This window comes from Equus przewalskii, chromosome 13, assembly GCF_037783145.1.
Source record: "Equus przewalskii isolate Varuska chromosome 13, EquPr2, whole genome shotgun sequence".
In the NCBI taxonomy this organism is placed as follows: Eukaryota; Metazoa; Chordata; class Mammalia; order Perissodactyla; family Equidae; genus Equus; species Equus przewalskii.
Window position 1 is genome coordinate 90386715 of NC_091843.1, and position 14597 is coordinate 90401311.

Sequence of the window (14597 nt, forward strand, 5' to 3'; positions counted from 1 at the left end):
TAAAAAAGAAGGAAATCCCGTCATTTGAAACAACACGGATGGAGCTTGAAGGCATTATGATAAGTGAGAGAAGGTAGAGAAAGACAAATACTGGATGGCTTCACTTATATGCTGACTCCAAAAAAAATCAAACTCACAGACACAAAGAGCAGATGGTGGTTGCCAGAGGGGCTGGGGGTGGGGTGAGTGAAATAGGCAAAGGTGGGCAAAATCTACAAGCTTCTTATCATAAGGTCAGTCAGTCCTGGAGATGCACTGTACTACACATTGGAAAGCTGCGAAGAGAGTAGTTCTTCAAAGTTCTTACCACAAGAAAAAAAAATTGTGACTATATGTGGGGATGAAGGTTAAGTAAACTTCCTTTGGTAGTCACTTTGCAGTATATACATATATCAAATTATTATGCTGCACACCTGAAACTAACACAATGATATAGCAATCATATCTCAATAAAGAAAGTAATGACAAAAACTTTCAGTACATACAATAAGTAGTATAAAACAGTCTCAATGAATAGGAGAAAAATTTTAATGCTAAGTGTTTGATTTACACAGAAGAATTAAAGACAAATTTAGAGGTTATATCTTTCAACAGATAATTGACTAAAGAAAAAAAGAGTCATTTTTCAGCACAAGAAAAATAAACTTTCAGGTACACAAAGTTTTTAAAGAACTGGGTCTCCTGTTTTCTTTTTGAAATGTATATTTCAGAGGACTAAAACTAGTTTAGGAAGCAACTCATCCACCAGAGGGGGCCTTACAAAACAGGAGAAATAAAATGTTACCAGCAATCAGTAGTACATACAATTGAGGGTTAGAATACACCTTACAAAACAAAATGTTTTAAGTCCAAGAATTGCATAAGTCCACGAATTGCATACGATCACACACAAAATTATGACTGCGTTATTTTTCTGAGAAACCCAACATTTTCATCACTGCAATGGGCCCCCAGACTCATTTGTTCAGGTATCCATAAGCTGGACAAATATATATGAAAGAACTGTAACTAGTCACCCACAGCAAGTCAATGAGAGAAATACTACTGACCCCTTCCACTCCACCACACACCACTTTTTTTTTTTTTTAAGTCAGTTCCAGGACCCCTTTTTTCTGAGAGTCAGTCACCTATATATACAATGTCAACAGTCACCCTGAAACAGTCACCTAATTCTAGGAAAGCCCATTCATCGCAATTCTTGGCCCCTCTTACCTCTTACCATTTAGCTACAGGAATTGTCTACATGTCTTAGTACATCTTCAGGCCAATAAACTTACATTTATAAAGAAACAATATCCATTAATAGCTACCTATTAATCAGGAATGTATTGAAAATAACATTTATCATTATCTCTTGTCAACCTCACAACAACCCCATGCGGTAGGTACTATTACTCTACCCACTTTACAGATGAGGGCACTGAGGCTTAAAGGTCTCAGTGCTGGTGACGAGCAGACCACAAACTGCAGGGCTAAGAACTGTGCTGTACCACAGAGAAGAAAATAATGGAAATTCTGTGAGAAAATTACAGATTCACATACAATTGTAAAAAATACAGGGAGATCCCTTGTATACTCTGTGCGGTTTCCTACAATGATGACATTTTGCAAAACTACAACATAATGTCACAAACAGGATGCTGCTAATGATATAATTTCCCAATCTTATTCAGAGTTCCGTCTCAGGCATTTTTAACCAGCCAATACATCCTCGCTTTTATTCTATCAACATTTCTAAATGCTCTACACAAAAACTGTATTTGTTCCCCAACTGTTTTTACTCTCTTAACTGGTCTTCACTCATAACTTGATCTCTATACAAGGAATTTTAGGGTTTCACACTATTCTGTAGTTACATATCCCATATACAGTTATCTCATATGGTTCACATATATCTCATAGTCACAAATATGTGTAGCTCATACATAGTTACATATCTCATTCTCCCTATATGTGTAAACTTACTTGTTCTAGTCTAACTCTCCAGAGCATGGGTCTTGAGGTCAAGACTCCTGGACTCTAACCCCAGCTCCGCCACGCACTAGCTTAGGCAGATCACTTAACCTCCCAACATTTCCCTCATCTGTAAAATGGGATAACAGCACTACTTCAAAGAGCTGCTGAAGAGCAAAGTGTTCTTGCAAAGTGGTTGGCACAGTCCACAACACAAAGCCAGTGGTCACTAAACTTTAACCATAATTATTAACTATTCCCTCACCAAGACTTTTCTAACAGCAAATCCATCCATTCCAACCTCCTTAAACATCCTAACCTCACCACTATACACCCATTTGCTCATTCATTCAACAAAAATGTATGTTTACACATAAAGAGGATAAACAGATAATCAAAAACCGAACTGTTTTTCACAAGTGTATAATTATTAAAATTTAAGGTAAATAGCAACAGTGCTCCAAAAAAAAGTATAGTTAAAGTTCTCCAGCACTTTTGATGGAGGAAGTAACACGTGCCTGGTCTTTCAGAGTTTATTCATTCGACAAATAGGAAGCTGTGGGGTCAGAAAGGAGTGGCATATAGCATCTACTAGAGTAAGGACATAAGGGCGACTAAGGTACCAAGGGAAAAAGGGGCATGTATGGGAAACAGCAAGCAGTTCAGGTCGGCTGCAGTGAAGGGTAGGAGAAAAGGAATAATGGAAAGTAAGGCTGAAGACTGGTCAGGGCCACATCCTGAAAGTCCAGAGTCTAAACTTCACTCTGTCTATGATAAAAAGTCAAGAATTTACGAGTAGAGTAGTTGTAAGTTTATAATTGTACAGTCAAAGCACGAACATGCCGGAACACGTGAAACGGCTGAGAGAAGGAATCTCACGGTGCCAGTCTCTAGGAACCTGCTGCCGTAATTACTCAGGTAGGTTAGAAAAGGCACGGCAAAAAGGTCTGAAGGGAAAAATACTAACAACTGAATCAATACGATTTGAAACAACGAAGTGTGGGAAGAGAAGGAAGTAAATATAATTTAGGTTTCAAGCCTTAGTTCTGTGAACTGCACTGAAGAAAAATGGCTCCCAGACTTCTCTACAAATCACTCGTCCATTTTCCTGAATTCCAAACCCATATTTTAACTTCTTTATTAGACTGAATTATTTTTACCTATGGAATGAAACAAATATCTTGCAAGAACATGGTATAGTAATAAATAGATTCAAGAAATCTGGAAGACTGCTAAGAATGCTGAGCAGGAGAAGGGAATGGCTACTTATGACATTTGACATATCACGACATGCTGATTGAAAGTGAGATTCAGGACGCCCGTAACCACTTGTTCATGCAACAGGAACCAGGGTCCCGCTGTTCATCCTCCCTCTGGTATATCCCCAGTGTCTAAAACAGTGCCTGGACTACTGCTAGCACTCAATAAACGGATCTGTTGAATACATATTTGAACGAGAAAAGGAAAACATTATTAAGTTTTAAGAAAGGTTCTCCATTGGCCTCAATGATCTGGGCACTCAACATTCTCTCCCACTTTTTCTCTTATTAAAAAGGCCTTCTCTTGCTACTTCTACTTTTGAAAATATAAAGAAACTGCAATATATGAATTTAGTAAAAGTTACAATAACCATTTTAAGTAATACTAAATTATTAACCACTAAATGTCAAAACAAAAATCTTAATTGATCCTGAGACACGAAGAGATTTTACACAGATTTTTAGCTATCTCCTGAGCTCCACTATGCAGTTTGGAATTTAAAGGCAAACACATTTGCTACTGGAGGGAAATGTGAACATGTCCCCTTGGAGAGTTTAGCATCTTACCAGGTCTTTCCTTCCCAGTGCCTTTTGACTCAGCAAATTTTTGTATCAAGCTTTCAACTGTAGTGTTAGTCATGTTATTTATAAATTCTTCGTGGACCTATTAAAATGAGATAAAGATAAATTTTTTTCTTTTCCCATAAATATTCTTATCTGTATTTCGGACAACACTTCCACAAAGCAATTAAAATTCATTACACCAAAATACGTATTTTTTGACCCAGAGCCTTTGAGAACTTTCACTTACCTAATATGCTCTGTTACCTAACTTACAGTGTTAGTAGATGTGTGGGTACCAACCTCTGCTTACATGAACCCCTTAAGACATGGCCTCATGGCCTTAGAAGTCAGGCAGTTTCCTGTTCGCATCTTTGAATGTTTTAGAGACATAATTCTTACAATAAATAAACTCATATGGACAATCACAATAGTTTTAGATCTTTAATAACAAAGAATAATAGACTTCATCTTTCTTTACTGTATTTCTTTTTCTTTTTGCTAAGGAAGACCCACCCTAAGCTAACATCCGCTGCCAATCTCCCTCTTTTTGTATGTGACCTGCCACCACAGCACAGCCACGGATAAGTAGTGTAGGACCACACCAGGGGAACTGAATCCAGGCCACCGAAGCTGAGCGTGCCAAACTTAACCACTAGGCCACAGGGGCTGGCCCTCTACTGTATTTCAATGTACCCCAAATTGTCACCATTAATCCTCTTTCATAGTTTTGGAAAATTTCTAAGCACAAGTTCTATAACTTACTGAAGCAGCTATTCTAAATTTGAAAATAGTAAAACTTTAAAAAAAACATTCAAAAATTGGTAACTTCAGAATTTTAATGTAAAGAGGACTGAGCATAGTTAATTTTAAAAATTAATTTGAATTATTATCTTTGGTGCAAAACAATAAAAAATCCAGTTTATTTTATATTTAATACATGTAAATACACACTCTTTATCTAAGATAATTCAGTATCACGTTAGTTTTGGATTTTTAAAGAGTCATAAATGAACATAAAATTTTTATGAATCGTTTCAACAAAAGTAAACACTCACCTGGCCTATCTGTAAATGAATTTCCTTTATAGCATTTGACAGGGATCCTATAATTTCCTTTATGTGAATGAGATGAGTTTCTTCAATATCTTGAAATTTCTGGGTAGCAAATACAAAAAGTTATATGTATGTAAAAATATATCTACACACACATACAAACATCTATTCTGAACTCATTGAGAAAACAACTTTTTGTTATGCCATTTCTCAGGCAAATATGAACTTTTTCAGAGTCTGAAGACACACAAATTAAAATCTATACTCATGATCAGAAAATCAGAAGGAGATCCAAAAGAGAATCGTGTCACAAAAGCCAAGGGAGAAGCGTTTCCAAAACTGGAAAACAATTAGTTGGTAGAGCAAAAACTAGAATTTACTTCCGAAGACTTTACAATCTAGCCCACGGACTCTCAAAATGTCTTTCCAACTCTTGAACTGTTAATGCACAGTCTCCAAAAGAGGTCGTCTGCGGTCAGAGGAGCTGGGACAGCCTGTCCACGCTCGCAGCAGCAATCTGCGGAAAGGCAGGCTGCATCAGACCCCTGGGGAGGTTTTCGGGCTGGAGAATACAGATCCACTACCTGGGGAACGGGGGTGGGGGCGGAGAGAATGCTGTTTGGAAAACATTTCCAGGTTATGTTGATATTTATTCCCGAGGAAGAAAACCAATGCTAGACTTGGCTTCACAATAAACATATTAACAACTCTCAGAAATACTGAAATAACATAACTTGTATCACTCTATGCAACCCAATGTTTCCCAACTTTCCATGAATGCACAACCCTTTTGGTTTTTCTTCTTCTCTGAGTTATCTATTAATATCTCACAGAACAAAAATATTCCTCAAAACAGGATTTCGGAAATGCTGAACTAGCCATTTTCAAACAAAATATGTTTGTCATCTCCACTGCACAAACCTGATTACCCATTTTGTTGCCAAATTAAATCAGTTCTAAGGCGGAGGCCTAAACGCCTCGTTATTTTCCTCTGGTTAATTTATCAAACTAAATTCCCTCACCCCATATTTAATGTACAACTTTCTTCAGCACTGACTTACATGATCAGGAATCACCAAGCCAAATGATCATATCCACATTTGTGTAAAAGGTCTGGACTTTTTTTAAAAAATCACTAATGGCAAAACTACAGTTTTGGCAGTAATGCAACAATAATCCAAAAACTTAAATCAATTTTACTCATGAGCAATGGCAGAGTTAAAATAGAGTGCTTGTCTTGACTAATTTTGGCCAAGTCAATGAGAATACCAATACCGTAAGATATTGACTTACTCTTAAGAAATGAGGAATATTCAGCAGGAGCATAATTCTATTTTATGTTCATATTATAAGAAGTCATCCTCAGCTTAAATTTCTGCAATTTAATGATCAAGATATTTTCTGATAGACAGGTACACCCAAATCCAGGAAAGCTTGGTGAGACAGCCACTAATTTCATATGGGTGACCCCTAATTCTAAGAAAACTATGCCTTCTTTTCATTCCCTTTGTAAACAGCTACAGTGAACAGAGTAGATCCTTCATTATGAAGAAATATCTTGAAGCATGAAGCCACATAGAACCTCAAAGTACGATTCAGATACAATTTTCAAACTGTGCTGATTTTTTTGGCAACAGAACACTGCTAAATATCACAATTCCTCAAAATTAGTGACTACTAAGTTCAGAGCAGTTCAGCAATAGAAACAGAGCCTCAAGTGTGTGAATATAAAGGAATGAACTATCTTGAACAAATAAGACTTCTCCTCCTCCCAATTTCAAATTCATTGTGTTCCTATGTATTGTTACATTAGTAAAAAACAATTTTGTCAGCCAACAGAGATATATAAAAGCAATCCAATTCTAAAAATCCTTAATCTGAGGGCACTGCTTAAGCAAATCTCAGTTTCCTTCAGCTGGCCATCTAACCGTTTAAAGTAACCAAAATCTCCATTTGTTTCAAGGGTTTCAAGCGTCGTTAAGGGACAGTGGCGAAGAGCATGAGCAGAGAGAGGGTCACAATGTCAATCACGCTTACCCTCAACCCAAATGAAAACCTAAATCACACACACTCCAAGTAAATTCTAACCTCTTTCACCCCAGAGACTCAATTTCTTTTCCAACTAGTAAATATAGGTCCTGCCACCCAAATTTGATTCTCACTAGACTGACAGCCCCCTTTTCCCACTGGGATTAGGTCAACCTGCTTGGCCCGGAACAGAAGGAAAGCGGAGATGTAAAAGAATTCTGTTCATTTCTAAATAACCCAAATTAAAGTCTAGTGTCTATTAAGAAACAAGAGGTAACCTGTTCTGCAGTCACGTGTGTGTGACAGAGACAGAGAAGGAACACAGAAGAGAACGCACACACACGGGCGTGGTACACCAACCCCTTTTAACTAAAAGCAGCATGGCTGTACATCTGCTCCAATAAGTTAACATTCCTATCTTAGAAATGGCAAGATAAACAAAAGACCAATTTGAAAAAAAAATGTAATGTGGAAGCAGAAAGAGAGGAGGGGGAAGATGAGTGCTGAAAATTCTTTAAGAATATTTTTATAACATGATAGAAACACATAAAAAACCCTGACACTAGCAAATTCTAATGCCTGCTTTTTTAATTAAATAATTGAAAGGCAAACATTTTCATTGATAGAAAGTAATTACTTGATGCAAAATTAACAAACCAACCATAAGTGCCTTATAAACGAGTGTGTCTAAGGATTTAGAAGAGAAGGACACTTGCTGGAGTCTACAGTGGCTCCGGCTGCCCCTCTTGCTGGAGCCAGAGCCTCAGCACACGGCTAACCAAAGCCTCCTTGAAACAGGGTCACTTCCCAGCTGCCAGGACATCGCTCTTCCCAGTTTTCTTCCTTCTCTGGCTTCTCCTACTTGGGTTTCAGTGTCTCTTCTTCAACCAACTGTCAATGAGGAGTCTCTCAGAGCTTGGCCCTTTCTTCCCCACAATCTACCCAAAGATGATGCCATCACGGCTCTGTGTGCTGACAAGCCCCTATTTTATACAGGCTCATAATTCTTTATTCAAAACCTCTGGGACCAGCTGCTTTGGAATTCAAACATTTTAGATTATTTAAATAAAGATAATATAGTGTTGTTGCCACATATTTCATAATACTATCAGCAGGACCTGCAGTGGCATCTGTTTATCAAACACATCAGTATTTCTAAAGGAAAACAGTATATTCAGTATAAGTAGGATAAATAAAGACTATAAATAGCCACACATCAACTCAGGCCAAGTTTTGCTACCAAATAAGTTATAGAAAAAACTCGGCTTTCAGAGCTTTTAGAATTCAGAACTGTGGATAAGGGACTGTGAACATTATGTCCAGCCCAGATTACTTGGATCCTCCAAAACCACCCATCTGATGTCTCCACTTAGGTATAAGCAGCTCAAAATTAACATGTTCAAAACTACACATCTGATCTCCTTCCAACCCCTCAAACTAACAGTTCTTCACCTCGTCTTTCCCATTCATCTCTCTCCACAGACTTACAGGCCCAAACCTGGAAGAGCTCGCCATCTCCCTTAGAACTCCCCTGCCATCTCCAGATGCTTTCACTTTTCTCCTTCTCCAAGACCACCACACTGGCCCTCATCCTTCTCACCTACCGTAGTGCCTTCCAAACGATAATCCATTCTTCACAAAACTGCCAGAATTATGCTTTAAAATGCAGATCAGATCATGTCATATCCCTGCACACAACCCTTCAGCATCTTCCAACTGCTCTTAGAAGAAAACCTAAACCCATACCAAAGGCTGGTCCATGCCTACCTGTTTAACCTCGCTTCTCACCACCATCTCTCCTTACTCAGCTGTAGCCAACATTTTTTACTTTCTAGAATGTGACAACTCTTTTAGACCTCTGGGTCTTCACACCCATGATCCCCAATGCCTAAAACACTCTTGTTCCAGAATAAGTCTCTTACTTATTCTTCAAGTCTATTTTAAATGTCACTTCTCCAAAAAGGCCTTTTCCAACCCCTTAATCCAAATTAGGTCACCCCTACTATTCTATCTCATGGAAGCCTGTTCTTTTCCATTGTAACACTTGTAATAATTCTTTGTATTGAACTTTGTACTGAACTTTGTATTGAAGCATATACAATGTCTGCCTCCCTCCTCTATACTGTACAGTGCACCTAGAGCACAGAGCTATTTGTCTTATTTATATAGACATTGTATACACCCAGCATCTAGCACAATGCTGACAACGTGGTAAGTAAAGACAAATGCATGTGTACCTGCACACAAGCATGCAAGCATGCAAGCCTTTTAGTTTCTTTTTTTTTTAAAGATTGGCACCTGAGCTAACAACTGCTGCCAATCTGTTTTTTTCCCCCTGCTTTTTCTCCCTAAATCCCCCCAGTACATAGTTGTACATTTCAGTTGTGGGTCCTTCTAGTTGTGGTATGTGCGACGCTGCCTCAGCGTGGCCTAATGAGTGGTGCCATGTCCGCACCCCGGATCTGAACTGGCGACCCTGGGCCACCAAAACTGAACGCACGAGCTTAACCACTCAGCCACCGGGCCGGCCCCAAGCCTGTTGGTTTCTGAAAGGTGACTCATTCACCACTCCAAGTGAGAAGACTCGCTAGAGTCCAAAAGGTCAGACTCCTAAAGTCCTCCTTCAGTGACTGAGCACCTTCCGGGAGCTGCGAACTCTGTGAAGTGCTGAGAAATAGCAGCAAATGCATAAATTCTTGCTCTCATAGAACTGACATTTTAATGGGAGAAGACAGACAATAAAAAATACGGGTAGAAGCGCTGGTGTGCTTTACTAAGTTTCCAGCCCTCAGACACGATGATTAAGAACAATGCTCTAGAGGAGTTTCCTCTGCCAGCTTCAGTACCAGAGCAACGACAATGTAGAAGAGCTCAGGCAACCCACGAGGAACGAGTACCAGGATAACCAATAAAGCCTGCTACTGTCAGCCACTAAGATCTGGGGGTTCTCTGTGACCTCAGCATACCCAACCCATCCTGATGCAGTAAAAAAAATGCATGTATGTTACAGGATGACAGATGCTAAGGAGAAAAACAAAACCAGAAAAGAGGACAAGAGGGTGGCGGTGGAGGTTCTAGGTATGATTCATAAAAGGCATCCATGTTAAACCTAGGCCTTTAATTAAGGCTCTAAGAGCATTAAATTGGATATAATTTACCCCAAGCTTACAGGGACAGACATCTCTTTATTGTCTGACTTCCCTCACTAAAATGGAAGTTCTGTGAGAGCAGGGATTCTTGACTTTCTGTTAACTGCTGTACCCCCAGCACTGAGTCATTTCCAGATTTCTCCTTAAGCAGAAGTCAATTCCAAAATCCATACATAAGGCTAACGGCCAGCACTGTCTTCCTCTTGCCCAGTTCTCCTTAAACAGTCCCTGCTGACCTATCTGAGCAACCCTCTGTGAGACTGTAATCATCACATCTTCGTCCTCAATCTCCAAAACAAGATGAAGAGTTTTTAAAACAGCATTATTAGAACGCTGAGACTGTGCATTTTAACATTTCTAATACTGGAAAATTACTTTTATCAGTAAACACAAATATCTTATATCAGATTTAAAGCCAGAAAAATACCAACCTGAGCTGTTTCTGTCATTTTCTGTTCAAAATCAGCTTTTGCTAATGCATATTTTTCCACATAGAGTTTATAGGTATCTGTGGCTTTCTTAGATTTAACAGCTGCCTATAACAAAACAGAAACATTTTGAACTACGCAATGATCTTTTTTTTTTCCCTAATATAAGTTAACATGAAATAACAATTTAAATGCATTTTAAGGGATGGGGCCTATGTTGAGTTCAATACGACATAAACTTTAATACCTTTTTTCAAGTCCTCCTTAGCAATACCTTTTGTTACAATCACACAATAATGCAGAAATTAAACACTGAGTGTTTCCAACTGATGGAATGTGCTTTGAAAGGTTAAAATATTCTCATTTAATAACCCAGAGTAAGATCATATAATTACATTATAATGGTACAGTGTTACTAAGAATTCAATGAACAAAAATGTGACAATACCATCAGAATATGCTTGACACTCCTCTCTACACCTGTGTCTTCCTTCCTCCCACAACAAGGTATACAGATTCCAAGTCTGATTAATGACTATAAAGCTGGTTCAACGGTCAAGAAGATTAGTTTTCCTTGATATTTCTTAGTTTCCATTACGCTCCAGCAAATCTATAAATTTGATTTCAATCACTGCATATTTTTTCAAGATTTCTATTTTTACAAAATTGTTACATTATTATAGTTCTAGTTTTATCAAAATTACTTATTGAATAAAAATTTAATATATTAAATATTAGGTAGTGATGAATATGAAGATAAATTATATTATATAGGGATCTTGTCCTCAAGGACTTCATAAAAGAAGTGTAATGTATAGACACACAGCTAGAAACTGGTAGAAAGTAACAAAGCCAAAAAAGGAAAGATAAATTCTATGAAAGATAGACATCCAAGAAAAGGAAAGATTATGTGTAACTTGTAAGTAGGGGCAGACCCATGGCTATCAAGAAACATGACTATTTGCAAAGGACTGATCAATTTGGACATAGGAAATTGGAAGGAGGGGTGTTGAAGTAAATAAGAGTTTTGGGGCCGGCCCCGTGGCGGAATGGTTAAGTTCATTCGCTCAGCTTTGGCTGTCCAGGGTTTCACTGGTTCAGATCCTGGGCACGGACAAAGCACCGCTCATCAGGCCATGCTGAGGCGGCGTCCCACATGCCACAACTAGAAGGACACACAATTAAAACATACAACTATGTACTGAGGGGATTTGGGGAGAAAAAGCAGAGGGAAATAAAAAAAGAAGATTGGCAGCAGTTGTTAGGTCAGGTGCCAATCTTTAAGAATAAATAAATAAATAAATAAGAGTTTAAAGAAGATCAAAGAGAGAGAAGCTATAGGATTTCAAGATACAAAGAGCTCCATCTTCCTGATGAGGTAAGAGAGAGTCTGCTAAGAGTGAAGAAGAGGAGGGTAGGACTGGGAGCTTCAGGAGAATGAAAAAGTTTCATACGATGTTTGCGGAGGATGCAACAAATAAGAGCAGATGAGCACAAGCATTGCTAAGAGCCACGGAGGGCTAAGTAAAGCTGGAAAACACAGCATTTGCGCAGAGCCAGTCAGAACCAATATGTGATTATCTTCAGCCACGTTCAGGAGCCTAAGAATAAGAATTATAAACAGAAAGGTGGGTTTACCTGGAGGTTTGGGATTGGCAAGACATGCATAGTCTTACTCTCTAAAAAGGAAACACTGCACTCTCTCTAAAATATAACTGCATATATTACATTAAACACATTCACTTAGTGCTTTCTTGCCTTCTTAAATGAAGAATATAGGAGGACACTTTATCCTGTAGTATAAAGAAAACTGGTTTTGGAGCCAGAAGAAACTGGACTTTAACTCTGGCTCTTCCATTTACCATCCATTTGACCTGATCTTTGAGTTTTACCAAGTTCTCTCATTCCTATAATGGGAACAATGCCACCTATTTTTCAGAGCTTTGGCAGTGATTAAATGTAATTTATCTAAAATGCTTGAGACAGGTTCTGGCATATAGTTACACCTACAAAATAAATGATGTCTGCTATTATCCTGATGTCTAAAAGGAGCACCATCAAACACACATCACTCTATGTTGCTGCACTGTATCTAAGAGTTGTACCCAGCTCTGCATCCCTAGAGGAAGTGGCTAAACCTAGAAGCATGTTCTCGTTTGCTCCTATGAATTTTTCTTTTGACTCTTTTCTCATTGTCTGGCCATTTGACAGTATTTTATACTGTTGTTACTAATACTTCCTCTAACATCATGGCCCTATTCAAACACATAACAATTGGATGAGACGGATATTTAGAGTTTGCTAAGTACCTTCACAGGAAGCCCAGATAACCAAGTCTGCTAAAATTGATTTTAGAAACAATTTTAACGGCATGGTTATCCGGGCTTCCTTTTGGATTTTTTTATACCAAGAGACTCTAGTGTCTTCTTCCAACTACCTAAATCTTCTGTCTGTACAAGAGTAATCAGCAACCTACAGTCCACGGAGTGACTTTTAAAGGCACAGCCTAGCACAATGATGGAGCCCTACTGGCAGCTCCTTCTCCTTTGCTTGTTCCTCATCCTAACACCTACTCTTTTCTCTGCTGCCTAATAATTTGTGTGTCAGCTATTGATAAAGACAGAGGTTGTGATCACTCCTAGAGATATTTGCAACTTGAAAGGAAATCCGTACAAACGGAAAATTCCCCCCAAATATAACTATAATGATTGTGTCCATACTTTGAAAAGTTATTTTATTTCATGGATCTTTCCTGTTTCTTTTTACAGGTTCTGTACAAAATAAGATAACTCCACTTATGAACTCATCACTAAAACCTCTCTCTAACCCTCTTGTTCTGCACTATTCAAAACTTCTTAGCTCCCCAAAAAGAAGGACGCTTCTTGAAGACAAAAGAGAATAGTATGTATTAGCCTTTAATAAACTTCATAACATCTGGCATGGTGAGAGGCACATGGTGGGAACTAAAACATTTATTTACTATTGCCCACAAAGTATCACTTCATGATCCAACAGTCGCCCAGGAAAAATTTGAATAAATCATTTAAAAAGGCAAGAACCTAGTCTATAGCCTACACATAATATAAACTCTTAATCTTTTATTATTTTAATGAACAGGAAAAATTCAAATAATATTTTGTTATAATGAGTATTTTTCTAAGTAAACACGTGCTGTGTTGTGGACAATCCAGTGGTGGCTTCTCACTCAAAAGCAACTTATAATCGAGCAGAAGTAAAGGAAGACTGCCTGCAGGGCGACCACCGCCTACAGAGGCCACGACATAGCTCTGCAACGCGAACAAGCGACTTCCCCACACTACTAGTTACTCTTGAACTACAGGACCTCAAGAGACGGAGGGCAGTTCCGAAGCATCACTTCCTCCTCCCATGCTCAGTCTCTAGAATTCTAAATAGTTTGTACTCAAATATTGACTGAGTCAAGTGGGGTAGAAAGCTGATTTTAAACTTTTAAACCAGTATATTTTGACAACTTTCTTTTTTCTCCCACAATATTCTCACAATAAATCTTAGTCTAACCATTCAACCCAGCATATAAACTTACTTGTTCACCATTTCTGACTATAAAATTACTGTCTTCATCTCAGAGCTTAAGATCTAACTCAGAACTGTGAACACATAAGTCTTTTGGAGTAAACTTTCCAATATCAGGAAACTGTAAAATTTCATTTCTCTTATTTGGAAGCATGAAGGAAAAAAGAAGATACCTTTTATAAGTCCTAACTTAAATTTTTTACATCAGCTCTCACTCACTCTTCAAAGGTAAAAATAACATGCCAGAATCTTAAGGAAATTACACGGCAACTTAAAGCATCTTGGAAAACTGACAAAAGAAGTGCTCAGTAATAAACGAATAAAATTTAAAAAAAAATTTGGTGTTTTAAATAATGATAAAAACAAATTTAAAGAAAACTAAGGGTATCATATAAAAGTACGTAGAGACAATTTTAGAACGTAATTGTATTGAGAACATCTGTATTTTTTGACAGCAAGAAACCTCTCTCCTAGGAAACAACTATACAGCAATACTCAAGTCAAAACAACTTTCTAAATAGTATATATTCTTAGCAATACTATAAATTCCTGGAGTACAATTACAGAAACTAGATATCCTAGTAGTAACATACTTGACCACTTTTGTAAAGT

The 14597-nt window shown here is 38.0% G+C and overlaps 1 protein-coding gene across 3 annotated transcripts in view; it reads right to left on the reverse strand.

Annotated features, from left to right (window-relative positions):
- The window catches only part of FCHO2 (FCH and mu domain containing endocytic adaptor 2), a 115666-nt gene that overhangs the window by 69532 nt on the left and 31537 nt on the right, over nt 1–14597 (reverse strand). For 2 of the 3 annotated variants that reach the window (XM_070569860.1, XM_070569859.1), the window contains exons 6-8: nt 10437–10541; nt 4832–4930; nt 3780–3876 (exon numbers count right to left, since the gene is read on the reverse strand). In XM_070569860.1, the coding sequence (XP_070425961.1) occupies nt 3780–3876; nt 4832–4930; nt 10437–10541 (301 nt within the window). The remainder of the gene's footprint in view (nt 1–3779; nt 3877–4831; nt 4931–10436; nt 10542–14597) is intronic. The other variant, XM_070569861.1, reaches the window with a different exon arrangement.